Source organism: Crinia signifera, chromosome 6, assembly GCF_055691185.1.
Source record: "Crinia signifera chromosome 6, ASM5569118v1, whole genome shotgun sequence".
Classification (NCBI taxonomy): Eukaryota; Metazoa; Chordata; class Amphibia; order Anura; family Myobatrachidae; genus Crinia; species Crinia signifera.
In genome coordinates this window covers 5,896,390-5,922,263 of record NC_139222.1, presented here as the reverse complement: position 1 = coordinate 5,922,263, position 25,874 = coordinate 5,896,390, and the positions used below count along the sequence as shown (strand labels likewise).

General features: G+C 49.5%; 1 protein-coding gene across 3 annotated transcripts in view; it reads right to left on the bottom strand.

Annotated features, from left to right (window-relative positions):
- LOC146009876 (uncharacterized) overlaps nt 1-25,024 on the bottom strand; it is a 32,321-nt gene extending 7,297 nt beyond the window's left edge. Inside the window, exon 1 of one of the 3 annotated variants that reach the window (XM_083150455.1) lies at nt 24,749-25,024. Coding sequence is in view for 1 of the 3 variants with exons in the window: in XM_083150453.1 (XP_083006579.1) it covers nt 21,723-21,774 (52 nt within the window). In the remaining 2 variants the exon portion in view is untranslated. Of the gene's footprint in view, nt 1-21,722; nt 21,798-24,748 lie in introns of those variants that run through there. The other 2 variants (XM_083150453.1, XM_083150454.1) reach the window with 2 other exon arrangements.
- Between the last annotated feature and the right edge of the window lie 850 nt (nt 25,025-25,874).

Genomic DNA, 25,874 nt, shown 5'->3' with positions numbered 1-25,874 from the left:
TTGTGCGTCACTTATATAAACCTGGAAAATGACGTTCAGCATTTGTGTTAACTTTACTTCAAAATGATATTAAACATATAAACATTCAAAATACAGCACACAATGTAGTTAATGGGTGAAACACACATTAATTGAGTCCACAACTGCAAAAAGGGACCACTGCTGCTTTGTGCGCTCAGTTGTAATGTCTGTGCGCATGCTCGTCAAGGAGTGTGCGCGCGCACGTGCGCACAGCTTAGAGGGAACACTGGCCCCAGGCCAAACCAGCCAGCAGGGTAATGCCACAGCCACATTAACCCTACCGACCAGTCAGTCTGGCCAGGGGTCCCAGGGGGAGTGGGGACCCCCCCAATAAAGGGGTCCCCCCCCTCCAGGACTTACCTGACCAGGCTGAAGCCTGGTGCTGTCCCCGGTGGCCCTGGAGCGGTGGTCACCGGGCTGATTCTATGTAAAAAAAAAAATAGAATAAACTATTGTTTAATACTGTGGAACTATGAGTCCCAGCAAGCCTCCCCCGCATGCTGAGACTTGGAGAACCACAAGTCCCAGCATGCGGGGCATTAAAGGGCCCACTGGCACTTGTAGTACCACAGTAATAAAAATAGTCAAATAAACACACACACACACAGACACAATAAAAATTTAACTTTAATACATCCAAAGCCCACATATACTGATACTTACCTAGCTTGAGCCCCATAGGTAGGTCAAGGGCTGAAGAGTCCGGGGTCCTGGATCCAAAGAAATCCATGGGGGACCTGTGGAAGGAAATCCAACTCACCAAGCTCCTCCTGCGAAGATCTGTCCTCTTCGTTCCGAAGTAGCAGCTCCCCGCATCGGACTGAGAGACGCAGAGATGTTTCATCTTCTGTGCCTCTCCTCCGAATAATTCTGTTGGCCGCCTAGCGGCCAATCAGGAGCCGAGAAAGCCAGCTCCTGATTGGCCACTAGGCGGCCAATAGAATCATTCGGAGGAGAGGCACTGAAGATGAAACATCTCTGCGCCTCTCCTCAGTCCGTGTCAGGTTTTTTATTTTCAGAAGACCAGGACTACGGCGGACAGAACAGGACGTGATCTTCGCCGGAGGACCTGGGTGAGTTGGATTTCCTTCCACAGGTCCCCCTATGGATTTCTTCGGATCCAGGACCCCGGACTCTTCAGCCCTTGAGCCCCGGACCACGGACCAGCCCCGGAACCAAGGCCCCGGACCCTGGACTCTGCAGCCCCGGACCTGGACCATGGAGACCCGGACCCAGGGACCTACCGACGGGCTCAAGATAGGTAAGTATCAGTATGTAAGGGCTTTGGATGTATTAAAGTTTTATTTTTCATGTGTGTCAGTGTGTGTTTATTTTACGATTTTTCATACTGTGGAACTACAAGTGCCAGCGGGCCCTTTAATGCCCCGCATGCTGGGACTTGTGGTTCTCCAAGTCCCAGCTTGCGGGGGAGGCTTGCTGGGACTCATAGTTCCGCAGTATTAAACAATAGTTACATCTTTCTTTTACACAGAATCAGCCCGGTGACCACCGCACAGTGTCACCAGGGACAGCACCAGGCTTCAGCCTGGTCAGGTAAGTCCTGGAGGGGGGGACCCCTTTATTGGGGGGTCCCCACTCCCCCAGGGCCCCTGCCCAGGCTGACTGGTCGGTAGGGTTAATGCTTTGGCCGCGGGATCTTATATAATAAGTGTCCCCCGGCTGTGACATTACCCTGCTGGCTGGTTTGGCCTGGGGCTGGATCTCAAAATATGGGGGACCCCTAGTCATTTTGTCCCCTGTATTTTGGGAACCAGCATTGGACCTGGACCCTGGGGCTGGTTTAAAAAAAAAAAAACTGGGAACCCCTATTTGCCGGGTTTCCTGATTTTTTATTACCGGAACCGGCTCTGTCAGCCTGGTGCTGGTTATGGCTGTGGGGGGGACCCCATGCTGTTTTTTTTTTTTTTAAACATTGCAGCCTGCACGGATCTGACTGATATGATGGATGTGACTGATATGATGGATGTGACTGATATGATGGATGTGACTGATATGATGGATGTGACTGATATGATGGATGTGACTGATATGATGGATCTGACTGATATGATGGATCTGACTGATCCGTGCAGGCTGCCTGTAGGAATTCATATATATGGCCGCTAATACGAATCAATATGACATCGGATGGTTACAAAGCAATCGTATATGACTGCTTTGTAAATCCCCATCCGGAACACGACTTTGCATATGGCTGAAACAGACGTATGCAGCCGTATTGATTCGTATTAAGAATACGAATACGATTTTTGTATTCGTAGTAAATTTCCCCCTAAATGTCTGCGTATAGTTACTTATCTGACATACAAATAGATGACATACAAAGCCATGGATAACATACATTTCTTTTTTTCAATTCCATCTTTTAGATATATTAAAATGGGCACCTAAAGCTCCTTCATAATAAGTCTTTTTAATTTAATTTTCTTGTCTAATGTACATTGGAGGTCATTCTGGTTGACCCGCAAGGCTGCGAAATTCGCATCTGCTGACATCAGCTGCCTGCTCCCCAGTACACGTGTCACTGCGGCATTAGCATGGGAACGCCCAGCGGTTCCTCTTGCCATATATATTCATACTAGGTGATTCATCGCGCCCTACGGGCGCTCTTCACACCGTCGTAAGGGGCTGCGCCCCCTTAATTTGTGAACGTTTGTATATGAGAAATATGGTTAGAATTGTATGAAAGATGCCCTGTATTGCAACTTAGGTGTCCGCGAATCGCGGGAGGGGGGGTCGCGGAGGGTGCCGCGAATTGCAGGAGGGGGGGTCGCGGGGGGTGCCGCGAATTGCAGGAGGGGGGGTTGTGGGGGGGTGGATGCTGCGAATCGCGGGAGGGATTGCAGAGAATCGCGGGAGGGGGGTCGCGGGGTGTGTTGCCGCAAATCGCGGGAGGGGGGTTACGGGGGCGGGGGTTGCGGCGAATCATGGTAGGGGGGGTCGCGGGGGGTGTGCCGTGAATCACGGGAGGGGGGGTCACGGGGTGGGGTGCCGAGAATCGCGGGGGGGTGTGTGTGTGCCGTGAATCGCGGGAGTGGGGGTTGCGGGGGGGTGGGGGGGTGTGACGCGAATCGCCACAAGAAAAAATCAACACAGAAAGGTCAACACATGTAAATGTTGACATAAGTGTGGCACTTCATTGGTGTCCATGTCGACACATGAGAATGAATATGAAAACATTCAAAAAATGACAAAAAAAACTTCAAAAACTCATGTCAACCTTTTTCATTGTCGACCATAGCCATGTCAGTGTTTTCCATGTGCAATTTAATTCTGGAGCTGCCGCCAATCACGGGGGGGTGCCGCGAATTGCGGGAGGGGGGGTCGCGGGGGTGGGTGCCGCGAATCGCGGGAGGGCGGGGTTCACAGGGGTTCCGGTGGGGGGTTGCCGCGAATTGCGGGAGGTGGGGGGTCACGGGGGGTGCCGCGAATCGCGGGAGGGGGGGGTTGCGGGGGGGTGTGACGCGAATCGACACAAGAAAAAATCAACACAGAAAGGTCAACACATGTAAATGTTGACATAAGTGTGCCACTTCATTGGTGTCCATGTCGACACACGACAATGAATATGAAAAAATTAAAAAAAATAAAAATAAATCTTCAAAAACTCATGTCAACCTTTTTCATTGTCGACCATAGCCATGTCAGTGTTTTGCATGTGCCATTTAATCCTGGGGCTGCTGCGAATTGCGGGGGGGGGGGGGGGGTGCCGCGAATCGCGGGAGGGGGGTCGCCGCCAATCGTGCAAGGGGGGGTCGCGGGGGGGGGGGTTCTTTTTGCCGCGAATCGGGGGAGGGAGGTCGCGGGGGGGTGTTTTTTCCGCGAATCGGGGGGGGGGGGTGGGTCACGGGGGAGGGTTTGCCGCGATTCGCGGGAGGGGGGGTTCGCGGGGTGGTGGTTATGCCGCGAATTGCAGGAGGGGTCGTGGGGGGGTTCTTTTTGCAGCGAATCGCGGGAGGGGGGGTCGCGGGGGTGTTTTTGCTGCGAATCGCGGTAGGGGGGGTCGCGGGGGTGCAGGAGTTTTTGCCGCGAATCGCGGGAGGGGGGGGGGGCGCGCGGGGGGGAGGTTTTGCCGCAAATCGCGGGAGGGGGGCGCTCACCTGGTGGCTGTGGAGTAGCAGTGCTGGGCAACATGGGAAGGCAGTGGGTGTCTGGCACTGTCTGTGGGCTCACTGGGCGGGTTCTCTGTCACATACCTCCCAACATGACCCTCTCCAGGAGGGACACAATGCTCTGTTTCTAGACTTCCCCTTAATGTATGATTGCCATCACCTGTTTTAAACAGGTTAATTTCTCAGAAAGGTGTTCAGCACAGATGAAGGCAATCACAAATTAAGAGGAAAGTCCAGGAACAGAGCGTTATAGACACAGACACCCACTTTGACTGACAGATGTAGCCAAATATATAGGAGATAGAAGTTAGTGAGCTCGGCACTGTGTGCTGTGTTATCCCCATCATATATCACTGTACCGTCCCCTCTCCCCTATATAATAATACCACATATCAGCGTGTGCCGGGAGCTGTGTTATCCCCCATCATATATCGCTGTACCGTCCCCTCTCCCCTATATAATAATACCACATATCAGCGTGTGCCGGGAGCTGTGTTATCCCCATCATATATCGCTGTACCGTCCCCTCTCCCCTATATAATAACACCACATATCAGCATGTGCCGGGAGCTGTGTTACCCCCCATCATATATCACTGTACCGTCCCCTCTCCCCTATATAATAATACCACATATCAGCGTGTGCCGGGAGCTGTGTTATCCCATCATATATCGCTGTACCGTCCCCTCTCCCCTATATAATAACACCACATATCAGCGTGTGCCGGGAGCTGTGTTATCCCCCATCATATATCTCTGTACCGTCCCCTCTCCCCTATATAATAATACCACATATCAGCGTGTGCCGGGAGCTGTGTTATCCCCATCATATATCTCTGTACCGTCCCCTCTCCCCTATATAATAATACCACATATCAGCGTGTGCCGGGAGCTGTGTTATCCCCCATCATATATCGCTGTACCGTCCCCTCTCCCCTATATAATAACACCACATATCAGCGTGTGCCGGGAGCTGTGTTATCCCCATCATATATCGCTGTACCGTCCCCTCTCCCCTATATAATAATACCACATATCAGCGTGTGCCGGGAGCTGTGTTATCCCCATCATATATCACTGTACCGTCCCCTCTCCCCTATATAATAACACCACATATCAGTGTGTGCCGGGAGCTGTGTTATCCCATCATATATCGCTGTACCGTCCCCTCTCCCCTATATAATAACACCACATATCAGCGTGTGCCGGGAGCTGTGTTATCCCCATCATATATCGCTGTACCGTCCCCTCTGCCCTATATAATAACACCACATATCAGCGTGTGCCGGGAGCGGTGTTATCCCCATCATATATCGCTGTACCGCCCCCTCTACCCTATATAATAATACCACATATCAGCGTGTACCGGGAGCTGTGTTATCCCCCATCATATATCACTGTACCGTCCCCTCTGCCCTATATAATAACACCACATATCAGCGTGTGCCGGGAGCGGTGTTATCCCCATCATATATCGCTGTACCGTCCCCTCTCCCCTATATAATAATACCACATATCAGCGTGTGCCGGGAGCTGCGTTATCCCCATCATATATCACTGTACCGTCCCCTCTCCCCTATATAATAATACCACATATCAGCGTGCGCCGGGAGCGGTGTTATCCCCCATCATATATCACTGTACCGTCCCCTCTCCCCTATATGATAATACCACATATCAGCGTGTGCCGGGAGCTGTGTTATCCCCATCATATATCACTGTACCGTCCCCTCTCCCCTATATAATAACACCACATATCAGCGTGTGCCGGGAGCTGTGTTATCCCCATCATATATCGCTGTACCGTCCCCTCTCCCCTATATAATAATACCACATATCAGCGTGTGCCGGGAGCTGTGTTATCCCCATCATATATCACTGTACCGTCCCCTCTCCCCTATATAATAATACCACATATCAGCGTGTGCCGGGAGCTGTAATATCCCCATCATATATCACTGTACCGCCCCCTCTACCCTATATAATAATACCACATATCAGCGTGTGCCGGGAGCTGTGTTATCCCCCATCATATATCACTGTACCGCCCCCCTCTCCCCTATATAATAATACCACATATCAGCGTGTACCCGGAGCTGTGTTATCCCCCATCATATATCGCTGTACCGTCCCCTCTCCCCTATATAATAATACCACATATCAGCGTGTGCCGGGAGCTGTGTTATCCCTATCATATATCACTGTACCGTCCCCTCTCACCTATATAATAATACCACATATCAGCGTGTGCCGGGAGCTGTGTTATCCCCATCATATATCACTGTACCGTCCCCTCTCCCCTATATAATAATACCACATATCAGCGTGTGCCGGGAGCTGCGTTATCCCCATCATATATCGCTGTACCTTCCCCTCTCCCCTATATAATAATACCACATATCAGCGTGTGCCGGGAGCTGCGTTATCCCCATCATATATCGCTGTACCGCCCCCTCTCCCCTATATAATAACACCACATATCAGCGTGTGCCGGGATCTGTGTTATCCCCATCATATATCGCTGTACTGTCCCCTCTCCCCTATATAATAATACCACATATCAGCGTGTGCCGGGATCTGTGTTATCCCCATCATATAGCGCTGTACCGTCCCCTCTCCCCTATATAATAATACCACATATCAGCGTGTGTCGGGAGCTGTGTTATCCCCATCATATATCGCTGTACCGTCCCCTCTCCCCTATATAATAACACCACATATCAGCATGTGCCGGGAGCTGTGTTATCCCCATCATATGTGTTATCCCCATCATATATCACTGTACCGTCCCCTCTCCCTATATAATAATACCACATATCAGCGTGTGCCGGGAGCTGTGTTATCCCCCATCATATATCACTGTACCGTCCCCTCTCCCCTATATAATAACACCACATATCAGCGTGTGCCGGGAGCTGTGTTATCCCATCATATATCACTGTACCGTCCCCTCTCCCCTATATAATAACACCACATATCAGCGTGTGCCGGGAGCTGTGTTATCCCCCATCATATATCGCTGTACTGTCCCCTCTCCCCTATATAATAATACCACATATCAGCGTGTGCCGGGAGCTGTGTTATCCCCATCATATATCGCTGTACCGTCCCCTCTCCCCTATATAATAATACCACATATCAGCGTGTGCCGGGAGCTGTGTTATCCCCATCATATATCGCTGTACCGTCCCCTCTCCCCTATATAATAATACCACATATCAGCGTGTGTCGGGAGCTGTGTTATCCCCATCATATATCGCTGTACCGTCCCCTCTCCCCTATATAATAACACCACATATCAGCATGTGCCGGGAGCTGTGTTATCCCCATCATATGTGTTATCCCCATCATATATCACTGTACCGTCCCCTCTCCCTATATAATAATACCACATATCAGCGTGTGCCGGGAGCTGTGTTATCCCCCATCATATATCACTGTACCGTCCCCTCTCCCCTATATAATAACACCACATATCAGCGTGTGCCGGGAGCTGTGTTATCCCATCATATATCACTGTATTATCCTCTCTCCCCTATATAATAACACCACATATCAGCATCTGCCGGGAGCGGTGTTATCCCCATCATATATCGCTGTACTGTCCCCTCTCCCCTATATAATAATACCACATATCAGCGTGTGCCGGGAGCTGTGTTATCCCCCATCATATATCGCTGTACTGTCCCCTCTCCCCTATATAATAATACCACATATCAGCGTGTGCCGGGAGCTGTGTTATCCCCCATCATATATCGCTGTACCGTCCCCTCTCCCCTCCTATATAACAACACCACATATCAGCGTGTGCCGGGAGCTGTATTATCCCATCATATATCACTGTACCGTCCCCTCTCCCCTATATAATAATATCACATATCAGCGTGTGCCTGGAGCTGTGTTATCCCCCATCATATATCACTGTACCGTCCCCTCTCCCCTATATAATAATACCACATATCAGCGTGTGCCGGGAGCTGTGTTATCCCCATCATATATCGCTGTACCGTCCCCTCTCCCCTATATAATAATACCACATATCAGCGTGTGTAGGGATCTGTGTTATCCCCCATCATATATCACTGTACCGTCCCCTCTCCCCTATATAATAATACCACATATCAGCGTGTGCCGGGAGCTATGTTATCCCCATCATATATCGCTGTACCGTCCCCTCTCCCCTATATAATAATACCACATATCAGCGTGTGCCGGGATCTGTGTTATCCCCCATCATATATCACTGTACCGTCCCCTCTCCCCTATATAATAATACCACATATCAGCGTGTGCCGGGATCTGTGTTATCCCCCATCATATATCACTGTACCGTCTCCTCTCCCCTATATAATAATACCACATATCAGCGTGTGCCGGGAGCGGTGTTATCCCCATCATATATCACTGTACCGTCCCCTCTCCCCTATATAATAACACCACATATCAGCGTGTACCGGGAGCTGTGTTATCCCCCATCATATATCGCTGTACCGTCCCCTCTCCCCTATATAATAATACCACATATCAGCGTGTGCCGGGAGCTGTGTTATCCCCATCATATATCACTGTACCGTCCCCTCTCCCCTATATAATAATAATACCACATATCAGCGTGTGCCGGGAGCTGTGTTATCCCCATCATATATCACTGTACCGTCCCCTCTCCCCTATATAATAATACCACATATCAGCGTGTGCCGGGAGCTGTGTTATCCCCATCATATATCGCTGTACCGTCCCCTCTATAGTAATACCACATATCAGCGTGTGCCGGGAGCTGTGTTATCCCATCATATATCGCTGTACCGTCCCCTCTCCCCTATATAATAATACCACATATCAGCGTGTGCCGGGAGCTGCGTTATCCCCATCATATATCACTGTACCGTCCCCTCTCCCCTATATAATAACACCACATATCAGCGTGTGCCGGGAGCTGCGTTATCCCCCATCATATAACACTGTACCGTCCCCTCTCCCCTATATAATAATACCACATATCAGCGTGTGCCGGGAGCTGTGTTATCCCCATCATATATCGCTGTACCGTCCCCTCTCCCCTATATAATAATACCACATATCAGCGTGTGCCGGGAGCGGTGTTATCCCCATCATATATCGCTGTACCGTCCCCTCTCCCCTATATAATAATACCACATATCAGCGTGTGCCGGGAGCTGTGTTATCCCCATCATATATCACTGTACCGTCCCCTCTCCCCTATATAATAATACCACATATCAGCGTGTGCCGGGAGCTGTGTTATCCCCATCATATATCGCTGTACCGTCCCCTCTCCCCTATATATAATACCACATATCAGCGTGTGCTGGGAGCTGTGTTATCCCCCATCATATATCGCTGTACTGTCCCCTCTCCCCTATATAATAACACCACATATCAGCGTGTGCCGGGAGCTGTGTTATCCCCCATGATATATCGCTGTACCGTCCCCTCTCCCCTATATAATAATACCACATATCAGCGTGTGCCGGGAGCTGTGTTATCCCCCATCATATATCACTGTACCGTCCCCTCTCCCCTATATACTAACACCACATATCAGCCTGTGTCGGGAGCTGTGTTATCCCCATCATATATCACTGTACCGTCCCCTCTCCCCTATATAATAATACCACATATCAGCGTGTGCCGGGAGCTGCGTTATCCCCATCATATATCACTGTACCGTCCCCTCTCCCCTATATAATAATACCACATATCAGCGTGTGCCGGGAGCTGTGTTATCCCCCATCATATATCGCTGTACCGTCCCCTCTCCCCTATATAATAATACCACATATCAGCGTGTGCCGGGAGCTGTGTTATCCCATCATATATCACTGTACCGTCCCCTCTCCCCTATATAATAATACCACATATCAGCGTGTGCCGGGAGCTGTGTTATCCCCCATCATATATCGCTGTACCGTCCCCTCTCCCCTATATAATAATACCACATATCAGCGTGTGCCGGGAGCGGTGTTTTCCCATCATATATCACTGTACCGTCCCCTCTCCCCCTATATAATAATACCACATATCAGCGTGTGCCGGGAGCTGTGTTATCCCCATCATATATCACTGTACCGTCCCCTCTCCCCTATATAATAATACCACATATCAGCGTGTGCCGGGAGCTGCGTTATCCCACCATATATCACTGTACCGTCCCCTCTCCCCTATATAATAACACCACATATCAGCGTGTGCCGGGAGCTGTGTTATCCCCATCATATATCGCTGTACCGTCGCCTCTCCCCTATATAATAATACCACATATCAGCGTGTGCCGGGAGCTGCGTTATCCCCATCATATATCACTGTACCGTCCCCTCTCCCCTATATAATAATACCACATATCAGCGTTTGCCGGGAGCTGCGTTATCCCATCATATATCGCTGTACCGTCCCCTCTCCCCTATATAATAACACCACATATCAGCATGTGCCGGGAGCTGTGTTACCCCCCATCATATATCACTGTACCGTCCCCTCTCCCCTATATAATAATACCACATATCAGCGTGTGCCGGGAGCTGTGTTATCCCATCATATATCGCTGTACCGTCCCCTCTCCCCTATATAATAACACCACATATCAGCGTGTGCCGGGAGCTGTGTTATCCCCCATCATATATCTCTGTACCGTCCCCTCTCCCCTATATAATAATACCACATATCAGCGTGTGCCGGGAGCTGTGTTATCCCCATCATATATCTCTGTACCGTCCCCTCTCCCCTATATAATAATACCACATATCAGCGTGTGCCGGGAGCTGTGTTATCCCCCATCATATATCGCTGTACCGTCCCCTCTCCCCTATATAATAACACCACATATCAGCGTGTGCCGGGAGCTGTGTTATCCCCATCATATATCGCTGTACCGTCCCCTCTCCCCTATATAATAATACCACATATCAGCGTGTGCCGGGAGCTGTGTTATCCCCATCATATATCACTGTACCGTCCCCTCTCCCCTATATAATAACACCACATATCAGTGTGTGCCGGGAGCTGTGTTATCCCATCATATATCGCTGTACCGTCCCCTCTCCCCTATATAATAACACCACATATCAGCGTCTGCCGGGAGCTGTGTTATCCCCATCATATATCGCTGTACCGTCCCCTCTGCCCTATATAATAACACCACATATCAGCGTGTGCCGGGAGCGGTGTTATCCCCATCATATATCGCTGTACCGCCCCCTCTACCCTATATAATAATACCACATATCAGCGTGTACCGGGAGCTGTGTTATCCCCCATCATATATCACTGTACCGTCCCCTCTGCCCTATATAATAACACCACATATCAGCGTGTGCCGGGAGCGGTGTTATCCCCATCATATATCGCTGTACCGTCCCCTCTCCCCTATATAATAATACCACATATCAGCGTGTGCCGGGAGCTGCGTTATCCCCATCATATATCACTGTACCGTCCCCTCTCCCCTATATAATAATACCACATATCAGCGTGCGCCGGGAGCGGTGTTATCCCCCATCATATATCACTGTACCGTCCCCTCTCCCCTATATGATAATACCACATATCAGCGTGTGCCGGGAGCTGTGTTATCCCCATCATATATCACTGTACCGTCCCCTCTCCCCTATATAATAACACCACATATCAGCGTGTGCCGGGAGCTGTGTTATCCCCATCATATATCGCTGTACCGTCCCCTCTCCCCTATATAATAATACCACATATCAGCGTGTGCCGGGAGCTGTGTTATCCCCATCATATATCACTGTACCGTCCCCTCTCCCCTATATAATAATACCACATATCAGCGTGTGCCGGGAGCTGTAATATCCCCATCATATATCACTGTACCGCCCCCTCTACCCTATATAATAATACCACATATCAGCGTGTGCCGGGAGCTGTGTTATCCCCCATCATATATCACTGTACCGCCCCCCTCTCCCCTATATAATAATACCACATATCAGCGTGTACCCGGAGCTGTGTTATCCCCCATCATATATCGCTGTACCGTCCCCTCTCCCCTATATAATAATACCACATATCAGCGTGTGCCGGGAGCGGTGTTATCCCTATCATATATCACTGTACCGTCCCCTCTCCCCTATATAATAATACCACATATCAGCGTGTGCCGGGAGCTGTGTTATCCCCATCATATATCACTGTACCGTCCCCTCTCCCCTATATAATAATACCACATATCAGCGTGTGCCGGGAGCTGCGTTATCCCCATCATATATCGCTGTACCTTCCCCTCTCCCCTATATAATAATACCACATATCAGCGTGTGCCGGGAGCTGCGTTATCCCCATCATATATCGCTGTACCGCCCCCTCTCCCCTATATAATAACACCACATATCAGCGTGTGCCGGGATCTGTGTTATCCCCATCATATATCGCTGTACTGTCCCCTCTCCCCTATATAATAATACCACATATCAGCGTGTGCCGGGATCTGTGTTATCCCCATCATATAGCGCTGTACCGTCCCCTCTCCCCTATATAATAATACCACATATCAGCGTGTGTCGGGAGCTGTGTTATCCCCATCATATATCGCTGTACCGTCCCCTCTCCCCTATATAATAACACCACATATCAGCATGTGCCGGGAGCTGTGTTATCCCCATCATATGTGTTATCCCCATCATATATCACTGTACCGTCCCCTCTCCCTATATAATAATACCACATATCAGCGTGTGCCGGGAGCTGTGTTATCCCCCATCATATATCACTGTACCGTCCCCTCTCCCCTATATAATAACACCACATATCAGCGTGTGCCGGGAGCTGTGTTATCCCATCATATATCACTGTATTATCCTCTCTCCCCTATATAATAACACCACATATCAGCATCTGCCGGGAGCTGTGTTATCCCCATCATATATCGCTGTACTGTCCCCTCTCCCCTATATAATAATACCACATATCAGCGTGTGCCGGGAGCTGTGTTATCCCCCATCATATATCGCTGTACTGTCCCCTCTCCCCTATATAATAATACCACATATCAGCGTGTGCCGGGAGCTGTGTTATCCCCATCATATATCGCTGTACCGTCCCCTCTCCCCTATATAATAATACCACATATCAGCGTGTGCCGGGAGCTGTGTTATCCCCATCATATATCGCTGTACCGTCCCCTCTTCCCTATATAATAATACCACATATCAGCGTGTGCCGGGAGCTGTGTTATCCCCATCATATATCGCTGTACCGTCCCCTCTCCCCTATATAATAATACCACATATCAGCGTGTGTCGGGAGCTGTGTTATCCCCATCATATATCGCTGTACCGTCCCCTCTCCCCTATATAATAACACCACATATCAGCGTGTGCCGGGAGCTGTGTTATCCCATCATATATCACTGTATTATCCTCTCTCCCCTATATAATAACACCACATATCAGCATCTGCCGGGAGCGGTGTTATCCCCATCATATATCGCTGTACTGTCCCCTCTCCCCTATATAATAATACCACATATCAGCGTGTGCCGGGAGCTGTGTTATCCCCCATCATATATCGCTGTACTGTCCCCTCTCCCCTATATAATAATACCACATATCAGCGTGTGCCGGGAGCTGTGTTATCCCCCATCATATATCGCTGTACCGTCCCCTCTCCCCTCCTATATAACAACACCACATATCAGCGTGTGCCGGGAGCTGTGTTATCCCATCATATATCACTGTACCGTCCCCTCTCCCCTATATAATAATACCACATATCAGCGTGTGCCTGGAGCTGTGTTATCCCCCATCATATATCACTGTACCGTCCCCTCTCCCCTATATAATAATACCACATATCAGCGTGTGCCGGGAGCTGTGTTATCCCCATCATATATCGCTGTACCGTCCCCTCTCCCCTATATAATAATACCACATTTCAGCGTGTGTAGGGATCTGTGTTATCCCCCATCATATATCACTGTACCGTCCCCTCTCCCCTATATAATAATACCACATATCAGCGTGTGCCGGGAGCTATGTTATCCCCATCATATATCGCTGTACCGTCCCCTCTCCCCTATATAATAATACCACATATCAGCGTGTGCCGGGATCTGTGTTATCCCCCATCATATATCACTGCACCGTCCCCTCTCCCCTATATAATAATACCACAAATCAGCGTGTGCCGGGATCTGTGTTATCCCCCATCATATATCACTGTACCGTCTCCTCTCCCCTATATAATAATACCACATATCAGCGTGTGCCGGGAGCGGTGTTATCCCCATCATATATCACTGTACCGTCCCCTCTCCCCTATATAATAACACCACATATCAGCGTGTACCGGGAGCTGTGTTATCCCCCATCATATATCGCTGTACCGTCCCCTCTCCCCTATATAATAATACCACATATCAGCGTGTGCCGGGAGCTGTGTTATCCCCATCATATATCACTGTACCGTCCCCTCTCCCCTATATAATAATACCACATATCAGCGAGTGCCGGGAGCTGTGTTATCCCCACCATATATCACTGTACCGTCCCCTCTCGCCTATATAATAACACCACATATCAGCGTGTGCCGGGAGCTATGTTATCCCCATCATATATCGCTGTACTGTCCCCTCTCCCCTATATAATAATACCACATATCAGCGTGTGCCGGGATCTGTGTTATCCCCCATCATATATCACTGTACTGTCCCCTCTCCCCTATATAATAATACCACATATCAGCCTGTGCCGGGAGCTGTGTTATCCCATCATACATCACTGTACCGTCCCCCTCTCCCCTATATAATAATACCACATAGCAGCGTGTGCCGGGAGCTGTGTTATCCCCATCATATATCGCTGTACCGTCCCCTCTCCTCTATATAATAATACCACATATCAGCGTGTGCCGGGAGCTGTGTTATCCCCATCATATATCGCTGTACCGTCCCCTCTCCCCTATATAATAATACCACATATCAGCGTGTGCCGGGAGCTGTGTTATCCCCCATCATATATCGCTGTACCGTCCCCTCTCCCCTATATAATAACACCACATATCAGTGTGTGCCGGGAGCGGTGTTTTCCCATCATATATCACTGTACCGTCCCCTCTCCCCCTATATAATAATACCACATATCAGCGTGTGCCGGGAGCTGTGTTATCCCCATCATATATCACTGTACCGTCCCCTCTCCCCTATATAATAATACCACATATCAGCGTGTGCCGGGAGCTGCGTTATCCCACCATATATCACTGTACCGTCCCCTCTCCCCTATATAATAACACCACATATCAGCGTGTGCCGGGAGCTGTGTTATCCCCATCATATATCGCTGTACCGTCGCCTCTCCCCTATATAATAATACCACATATCAGCGTGTGCCGGGAGCTGCGTTATCCCCATCATATATCACTGTACCGTCCCCTCTCCCCTATATAATAATACCACATATCAGCGTTTGCCGGGAGCTGCGTTATCCCATCATATATCGCTGTACCGTCCCCTCTCCCCTATGTAATAACACCACATATCAGCGTGTGCCGGGAGCTGCGTTATCCCCATCATATATCGCTGTACCGTCCCCTCTCCCCTATATAATAATACCACATATCAGCGTGTGCCGGGAGCTGCGTTATCCCCATCATATATCGCTGTACCGTCCCCTCTCCCCTATATAATAATACCACATATCAGCGTGTGCCGGGAGCTGCGTTATCCCCCATCATATATCGCTGTACCGTCCCCTCTCCCCTATATAATAACACCACATATCAGTGTGTGCCGGGAGCTGTGTTATCCCCATCATATATCACTGTACCGTCCCCTCTCCCCTATATAATAACACCACATATCAGTGTGTGCCGGGAGCTGTGTTATCCCCATCATATATCGCTGTACCGTCCCCTCTCCCCTATGTAATAACACCACATATCAGCGTGTGCCGGGAGCTGCGTTATCCCCATCATATATCACTGTACCGTCCCCTCTCCCCTATATAATAACACCACATATCAGTGTGTGCCAGGAGCTGTGTTATCCCCATCATATATCACTGTACCGCCCCCTCTCCCCTATATAATAATACCACATATCAGCGTGTGCCGGGAGCTGCGTTATCCCCCATCATATATCGCTGTACCGTCCCCTCTCCCCTATATAATAACACCACATATCAGCGTGTGCCGGGAGCTGCGTTATCCCCATCATATATCACTGTACCGTCCCCTCTCCCCTATATAATAATACCACATATTAGCGTGTGCCGGGAGCTGTGTTATCCCCCATCATATATCACTGTACGTCCCCTCTCCCCTATATAATAATACCACATATCAGCGTGTGCCGGGAGCTGTGTTATCCCCATTATATATCACTGTACCATCCCCTCTCCCCTATATAATAATACCACATATCAGCATGTGCCGGGAGCTGTGTTATCCCCCATCATATATCGCTGTACCGTCCCCTCTCCCCTATATGATAATACCACATATCAGCGTGTGCCGGGAGCTGTGTTATCCCCCATCATATATCACTGTACCGTCCCCTCTCCCCTATATAATAACACCACATATCAGCGTGTGCCGGGAGCTGTGTTATCCCCCATCATATATCACTGTACCGTCCCCTCTCCCCTATATAATAACACCACATATCAGCGTGTGCCGGGAGCTGTGTTATCCCCCATCATATATCACTGTACCGTCCCCTCTCCCCTATATAATAATACCACATATCAGCGTGTGCCGGGAGCTGTGTTATCCCCCATCATATATCGCTGTACCGTCCCCTCTCCCCTATATAATAATACCACATATCAGCGTGTGTCGGGAGCTGTGTTATCCCCATCATATATCGCTGTACCGTCCCCTCTCCCCTATATAATAATACCACATATCAGCGTGTGCCGGGGGCTGCGTTATCCCCCATCATATATCGCTGTACCGTCCCCTCTCCCCTATATAATAACACCACATATCAGCGTGTGCCGGGAGCTGTGTTATCCCATCATATATCGCTGTACCGTCCCCTCTCCCCTATATAATAACACCACATATCAGCGTGTGCCGGGAGCTGTGTTATCCCCATCATATATCGCTGTACCGTCCCCTCTCCCCTATATAATAATACCACATATCAGCGTGTGCCAGGAGCTGTGTTATCCCCATCATATATCGCTGTACCGTCCCCTCTCCCCTATATAATAATACCACATATCAGCGTGTGCCGGGAGCGGTGTTATCCCCATCATATATCGCTGAACCGTCCCCTCTCCCCTTTATAATAATACCACATATCAGCGTGTGCCGGGAGCTGTGTTATCCCATCATATATCACTGTACCGTCCCCTCTCCCCTATATAATAATACCACATATCAGCGTGTGCCGGGAGCTGTGTTATCCCATCATATATCGCTGTACCGTCCCCTCTCCCCTATATAATAATACCACATATCAGCGTGTGCAGGGAGCTGTGTTATCCCCATCATATATCGCTGTACCGTCCCCTCTCCCCTATATAATAACACCACATATCAGCGTGTGCCGGGAGCTGTGTTATCCCCATCATATATCGCTGTACCGTCCCCTCTCCCCTATATAATAACACCACATATCAGCGTGTGCCGGGAGCGGTGTTATCCCCATCATATATCACTGTACCGTCCCCTCTCCCCTATATAATAATACCACATATCAGCGTGTGCCGGGAGCTGCGTTATCCCCCATCATATATCGCTGTACCGTCCCCTCTCCCCTATATAATAATACCACATATCAGCGTGTGCCGTGAGCTGTGTTATCCCCCATCATATATCACTGTACCGTCCCCTCTCCCCTATATAATAATATCACATATCAGCGTGTGCCGGGAGCTGTGTTATCCCCATCATATATCACTGTACCGTCCCCTCTCCCCTATATAATAATACCACATATCAGCGTGTGCCGGGAGCTGCGTTATCCCCATCATATATCACTGTACCGTCCCCTCTCCCCTATATAATAACACCACATATCAGCGTGTGCCGGGAGCTGTGTTATCCCCATCATATATCGCTGTACCGTCCCCTCTCCCCTATATAATAATATCACATATCAGCGTGTGCCGGGAGCTGTGTTATCCCCCATCATATATCACTGTACCGTCCCCTCTCCCCTATATAATAATACCACATATCAGCGTGTGCCGGGAGCTGTGTTATCCCCATCATATATCGCTGTACCGTCCCCTCTCCCCTATATAATAACACCACATATCAGCGTGTGCCGGGAGCTGTGTTATCCCCATCATATATCGCTGTACCGTCCCCTCTCCCCTATATAATAATATCACATATCAGCGTGTGCCGGGAGCTGTGTTATCCCCATCATATATCACTGTACCGTCCCCTCTCCCCTATATAATAATACCACATATCAGCGTGTGCCGGGAGCTGTGTTATCCCCATCATATATCGCTGTACCGTCCCCTCTCCCCTATATAATAACACCACATATCAGCGTGTGCCGGGAGCGGTGTTATCCCCATCATATATCGCTGTACCGTCCCCTCTCCCCTATATAATAATACCACATATCAGCCTGTGCCGGGAGCTGTGTTATCCCCATCATATATCGCTGTACCGTCCCCTCTCCCCTATATAATAATACCACATATCAGCGTGTGCCGGGAGCTGCGTTATCCCATCATATATCACTGTACCGTCCCCTCTCACCTATATAATAATACCACATATCAGCGTGTGCCGGGAGCTGTGTTATCCCCCATCATATATCACTGTACCGTCCCCTCTCCCCTATATAATAATACCACATATCAGCGTGTGCCGGGAGCTGTGTTATCCCCATCATATATCACTGTACCGTCCCCTCTCACCTATATAATAATATCACATATCAGCGTGTGCCGGGAGCTGTGTTATCCCCATCATATATCGCTGTACCGTCCCCTCTCCCCTATATAATAATACCACATATCAGCGTGTGCCGGGAGCGGTGTTATCCCCATCATATATCACTGTACCATCCCCTCTCCCCTATATAATAATACCACATATCAGCGTGTGCCGGGAGCTGCGTTATCCCATCATATATCACTGTACCGTCCCCTCTCACCTATATAATAATACCACATATCAGCGTGTGCCGGGAGCTGTGTTATCCCCATCATATATCACTGTACCATCCCCTCTTCCCTATATAATAATACCACATATCAGCGTGTGCCGGGAGCGGTGTTATCCCCATCATATATCGCTGTACCGTCCCCTCTCCCCTATATAATAACACCACATAGCAGCGTGTGCCGGGAGATGTGTTATCCCCATCATATATCGCTGTACCGTCCCATCTCCCCTATATAATAATACCACATATCAGCGTGTGCCAGGAGCTGTGTTATCCCCATCATATATCGCTGTACCGTCCCCTCTCCCCTATATAATAATACCACATATCAGCGTGTGCCGGGAGCTGTGTTATCCCCCATCATATATCACTGTACCGTCCCCTCTCCCCTATATAATAATACCACATATCAGCGTGTGCCGGGGGCTGTGTTATCCCATCATATATCGCTGTACCGTCCCCTCTCCCCTATATAATAATACCACATATCAGCGTGTGCCGGGAGCTGTGTTATCCCCATCATATATCACTGTACCGTCCCCTCTCCCCTATATAATAATACCACATATCAGCGTGTGCCGGGAGCTGTGTTATCCCCCATCATATATCACTGTACCGTCCCCTCTCCCCTATATAATAACACCACATATCAGCGTGTGCCGGGAGCTGTGTTATCCCCATCATATATCACTGTACCGCCCCCTCTCCCCTATATAATAATACCACATATCAGCGTGTGCCGGGAGCTGTGTTATCCCCATCATACATCCCTGTACCGTCCCCTCTCCCCTATATAATAATACCACATATCAGCGTGTGCCGGGAGCTGTGTTATCCCCCATCATATATCACTGTACCGTCCCCTCTCCCCTATATAATAATACCACATATCAGCGTGTGCCGGGAGCTGTGTTATACCCATCATATATCACTGTACCGTCCCCTCTCCCCTATATAATAACACCACATATCAGTGTGTGCCGGGAGCTGTGTTATCCCCATCATATATCACTGTACCGTCCCCTCTCCCCTATATAATAACACCACATATCAGCGTGTGCCGGGAGCTGTGTTATCCCCATCATATATCACTGCACCGTCCCCTCTCCCCTACATAATAATACCACATATCAGCGTGTGCCGGGAGCTGTGTTATCCCCATCATATATCGCTGTACCGTCCCCTCTCCCCTATATAATAATACCACATATCAGCGTGTGCCGGGAGCTGTGTTATCCCATCATATATCGCTGTACCGTCCCCTCTCCCCTATATAATAATACCACATATCAGCGTGTGCCGGGAGCTGTGTTATCCCCCATCATATATCCCTGTACCGTCCCCTCTCCCCTATATAATAACACCACATATCAGCGTGTGCCGGGAGCTGTGTTATCCCCCATCATATATCGCTGTACCGTCCCCTCTCCCCTATATAATAATACCACATATCAGCATGTGCCGGGAGCTGTGTTATCCCCATCATATATCACTGTACCGTCCCCTCTCCCCTATATAATACCACCACATATCAGCGTGTGCCGGGAGCTGTGTTATCCCCCATCATATATCGCTGTACCGTCCCCTCTCCCCTATATAATAATACCACATATCAGCATGTGCCGGGAGCTGTGTTATCCCCATCATATATCGCTGTACCGTCCCCTCTCCCCTATATAATAACACCACATATCAGCGTGTGCCGGGAGCTGTGTTATCCCCCATCATATATCGCTGTACCGTCCCCTCTCCCCTATATAATAATACCACATATCAGCGTGTCCCGGGAGCTGTGTTATCCCATCATATATCACTGTACCGTCCCCTCTCCCCTATATAATAACACCACATATCAGCGTGTGCCGGGAGCTGTGTTATCCCCATCATATATCGCTGTACCGTCCCCTCTCCCCTATATAATAATACCACATATCAGCGTGTCCCGGGAGCTGTGTTATCCCATCATATATCACTGTACCGTCCCCTCTCCCCTATATAATAACACCACATATCAGCGTGTGCCGGGAGCTGTGTTATCCCATCATATATCGCTGTACCGTCCCCTCTCCTCTATATAATAATACCACATATCAGCGTGTGCCGGGAGCTGTGTTATCCCATCATATATCGCTGTACCGTCCCCTCTCCCCTATATAATAATACCACATATCAGCGTGTGCCGGGAGCTGTGTTATCCCCATCATATATCGCTGTACCGTCCCCTCTCCCCTATATAATAACACCACATATCAGTGTGTGCCGGGAGCTGTGTTATCCCCCATCATATATCGCTGTACCGTCCCCTCTCCCCTATATAATAATACCACATATCAGCGTGTGCCGGGACCTGTGTTATCCCCATCATATATCACTGTACCGTCCCCTCTCCCCTATATAATAACACCACATATAATGCATCACCTAGATATAATAATATAATATTGTAGGATACATCACCTACGTCTGTGCAGCACAAATAAAGGAGCCGGAATCTTTGTATTGGAAACATACGGAAAATGGCCGCCGTCCCGACACAGAGTGCAATACAAATGAATGTATTTTAGGACTACAGTAACATGGCCGCCCAGGCGTCACAGCCCATTCTGTATTATCTGTGCATAGAATAAGTAGAGACAGATTGTGCTCTCTCCATCGCCCTCTAGTGTTTTTGTTTGCCGTTCTTTTTTGTTCTCGGAGTATGTACGTTACTACAGTCGGCAGATTGATGCCGCGGCGGCCATTTTTGATTGGGGCAGACTGAATAGTAATAAGGACTGGGTTCAACAGAAATGAGAGAGGCTGCTGGTTATTCCTCTGTGTGTGTGTGTTATATGTCATAGTACATGCTACATATGTTTTTTTTTTATTTTTTTTATTCAGTATTTCTTTATTTTATTTTTAGTTCATAAAATCTTACACATTATACATTTTACATAATTATTTTAACATTGTTCAGTTAGACCAGGGTTGCCGACTTTCAACAAATCCCAGGGCCGTGTAACTTATAATAAACATTTTTCAAGGTGGGTTTATGCCAAGTACCATCATCAGGAGGCTGTGGCCGGAGACTATATAGCAGGGCTGCCTACCTGACCCTCCCCAGGAGGACACAATGCTCTGTTCCTTGGCTTCTCTGGTAATGTATGATTGCCATCACCTGTGGTGACACCTTTCTTATCAGTTACCCAGCTCCCCACAGATGCCGGCAATCATACATTATCCATACCTCCCAGCATGCCCCTCTCCAGGAGGACACCATGCTCTGTTCCTGGGCTTCCCTGGTAATGTATGATTGCCATCACCTGTGGTGACACCTTTCTTATCAGTTACCCAGCTCCCCACAGGTGATGGTGATCATACATTATCCATACCTCCCAGCATGCCCCTCTCCAGGAGGACACAATGCTCTGTTCCTCGACTTCCCTGGTAATGTATGATTGCCAGCACCTGTGGTGACACCTTTCTTATCAGTTACCTAGCTCCCCACAGGTGCTGGCAATCATACATTATCCATACCTCCCAGCATGCCCCTCTCCAGGAGGGCACAATGCTCTGTTCCTGGGCTTCCCTGGTAATGTATGATTGCCAGCACCTGTGGTGACACCTTTCTTATCAGTTACCTAGCTCCCCACAGGTGCTGGCAATCCTACATTATCCATACCTCCCAGCATGCCCCTCTCCAGGAGGACACAATACTCTGTTCCTGGGCTTCCCTGGTAATGTATGATTGCCAGCACCTGTGGTGACACCTTTCTTATCAGTTACCTAGCTCACCACAGGTGCCGGCAATCCTACATTATCCATACCTCCCAGCATGCCCCTCTCCAGGAGGACACAATGCTCTGTTCCTGGGCTTCCCTGGTAATGTATGATTGCCATCACCTGTGGTGACACCTTTCTTATCAGTTACCTAGCTCCCCACAGGTGCTGGCAATCCTACATTATCCATACCTCCCAGCATGCCCCTCTCCAGGAGGACACAATGCTCTGCTCCTGGGCTTCCCTGGTAATGTATGATTGCCAGCACCTGTGGTGACACCTTTCTTATCAGTTACCTAGCTCACCACAGGTGCCGGCAATCCTACATTATCCATACCTCCCAGCATGCCCCTCTCCAGGAGGACACAATGCTCTGTTCCTGGGCTTCCCTGGTAATGTTTGATTGCCATCACCTGTGGTGACACCTTTCTTATCAGTTACCTAGCTCCCCACAGGTGCTGGCAATCCTACATTATCCATACCTCCCAGCATGCCCCTCTCCAGGAGGACACAATGCTCTGTTCCTGGGCTTCCCTGGTAATGTTTGATTGCCATCACCTGTGGTGACACCTTTCTTATCAGTTACCTAGCTCCCCACAGGTGCTGGCAATCCTACATTATCCATACCTCCCAGCATGCCCCTCTCCAGGAGGACACAATGCTCTGTTCCTGGACTTCCCTGGTAATGTATGATTGTCAGCACCTGTGGTGACACCTTTCTTATCAGTTACCCAGCTCCCCACAGGTGATGGTGATCATACATTACCAGGGAAGCACAGGAGCAGAGCATTGTGTCCTCCTGGAGAGGGGCATGCTGGGAGGTATGGATAATGTATGATTGCAGCACCTGTGTGGAGCTAGGTAACTGATCGACAGCTGTTTAGCTAGGGCTTCGCCAGCCCGATGCTGGCGAAGCCAAAAACCGTTCATACATTCGGCCTGCTATCATTTAGATAGCAGCGCCGATATGGACAGGGGCACATAGCGCTTCTGTCCTGTACCGCACGCTGGCTGCTTCATACATGGGGGAGAAGCGGTATCAGTGCACATAACGTGTGCTGATACCCCTTCTCCCCCATAACGACCCTTCATACATCTGCCCCAATGACAGAAATTCCACTCACATGATTGGACATGGATGACCATGCATTTTTTCTTATCGATTGCACATCTCAGTTACTATCAACTGTCACCAAAACCCTCACATCCGCATCTCACTAAAAGCAGCACACCCACCCACTAACAGCAGCCCACCCCCGCTTTACTAACAGCAGCCCACCCGCGCCTTACTAACAGCAGCCCAACCCTGTCTCACTAAAAGCAGCCCACCCCGCCTCACTAACAGCAGCCCACCCCGCCTCACTAACAGCAGCCCACCCCGCCTCACTGACAGCAGCACACCCTCACCTCACTGACAGCAGCACACCCCCGCCTCACTAACAGCAGCCCACCCCCACCTCACTAACAGCAGCCCACCCCCACCTCACTGACAGCAGCAGGGCTGAGGGGGGGGGAGGAGCAGGAACAGTTTACCCAAGCCCGGGTCTGTCAGGGGGGCCTGGGTCCGGAAACACAGGGGTTTTTTTTGGGTGGTGAGTGCACCGGGTCTGAGTGCGCGGGAGTCAGCTGTTTACTTATTGGTGCGCGCCTGTATCCACCATGGAAGCCATTCCATAACAACAGATCCGCAGACCCCGCAACGGCTTGAATGTTTATTGGCTTACCTCAGTATATCCTGTGGTTGCATTTCAGATCAGCATGTAGTCTGCAATCTTTGCTGCATACCCTGATTAGACACCTGAGAGACTCTAGGCCAGTGTTCTGACAGCTGTAACCCCTTAGCTCCCTGCTCGCAGTGGTTCAGCATCCTCCATTTGAACTCTCACTGAATTCCTCTGTGAGTATTATTTAGTACAACCTTGGTGCAGCACTTGATTATCTTCTGCCATCAGCTCTTTGGTGTCTGGATCTGAAAGCCAGCATTCCCTGTGCATGTTAGGAGTTAGGCTGCAGTGTTTTATGGCCTACTAGGCCTCTCTCCACTTTAAAGCCTGCCTGGAGTGCTGACATCACAGGGTCTAATCATCTGACCATGAGCTATCCAATCACCTATCCAATCACCTAGGTATAAATAGAGAGACCTGCGACTCCAATGGTGTCAGTTCCTCAAGCTACACAGCTCAGTGTCTGAGGCTCCTGTATGAGGCATACTGCCTACCCTGGTCCATGCAAACCTCCTGTGATCCTGCAGCTCCTAGCTATTATCTTGCATCCAGCCCGGTCCAGTCGTATAAAGTTTTCAGTCCTGTTCATATCCAGTCCGATCCAGTTGTATCCAGTCCGGTCCTATTCATATCCAGTCCGATCCATTCCTGCTCATCTCCGGTCCAGTCCTGCTCATGTCCAGCCTGGTCCAGTTGTATCCAGTCCGGTCCTATTCATATCCAGCCCAGTCCAGTCGTATCCAGTATAAAACAGGTTCAGTCCTATTCATATCCAGCATTTAGCCCGGTTCACTGACAGCAGCCCATCCTCACCTTACTGACAGCAGCCCACCCCAGCCTCACCAACAGCAGCAGTCCATCCCCTCCTCACTGACCGCAGTACATCCCCTCCTCACTGACAGCAGCACATCCCTGCCTCACTGACAGCAGCACATCCTCACCTTACTGACAGCAGCCCACCCCAGCCTCACTGACAGCGGCCCATCCCGCCTTACCAACAGCAGCAGTCCATCCCCGCCTAACTGACAGCAGCAGTCCATCCCCGCCTAACTGACAGCAGCAGTCCATCCCCGCCTAACTGACAGCAGCAGTCCATCCCCGCCTAACTGACAGCAGCCCATCCCCT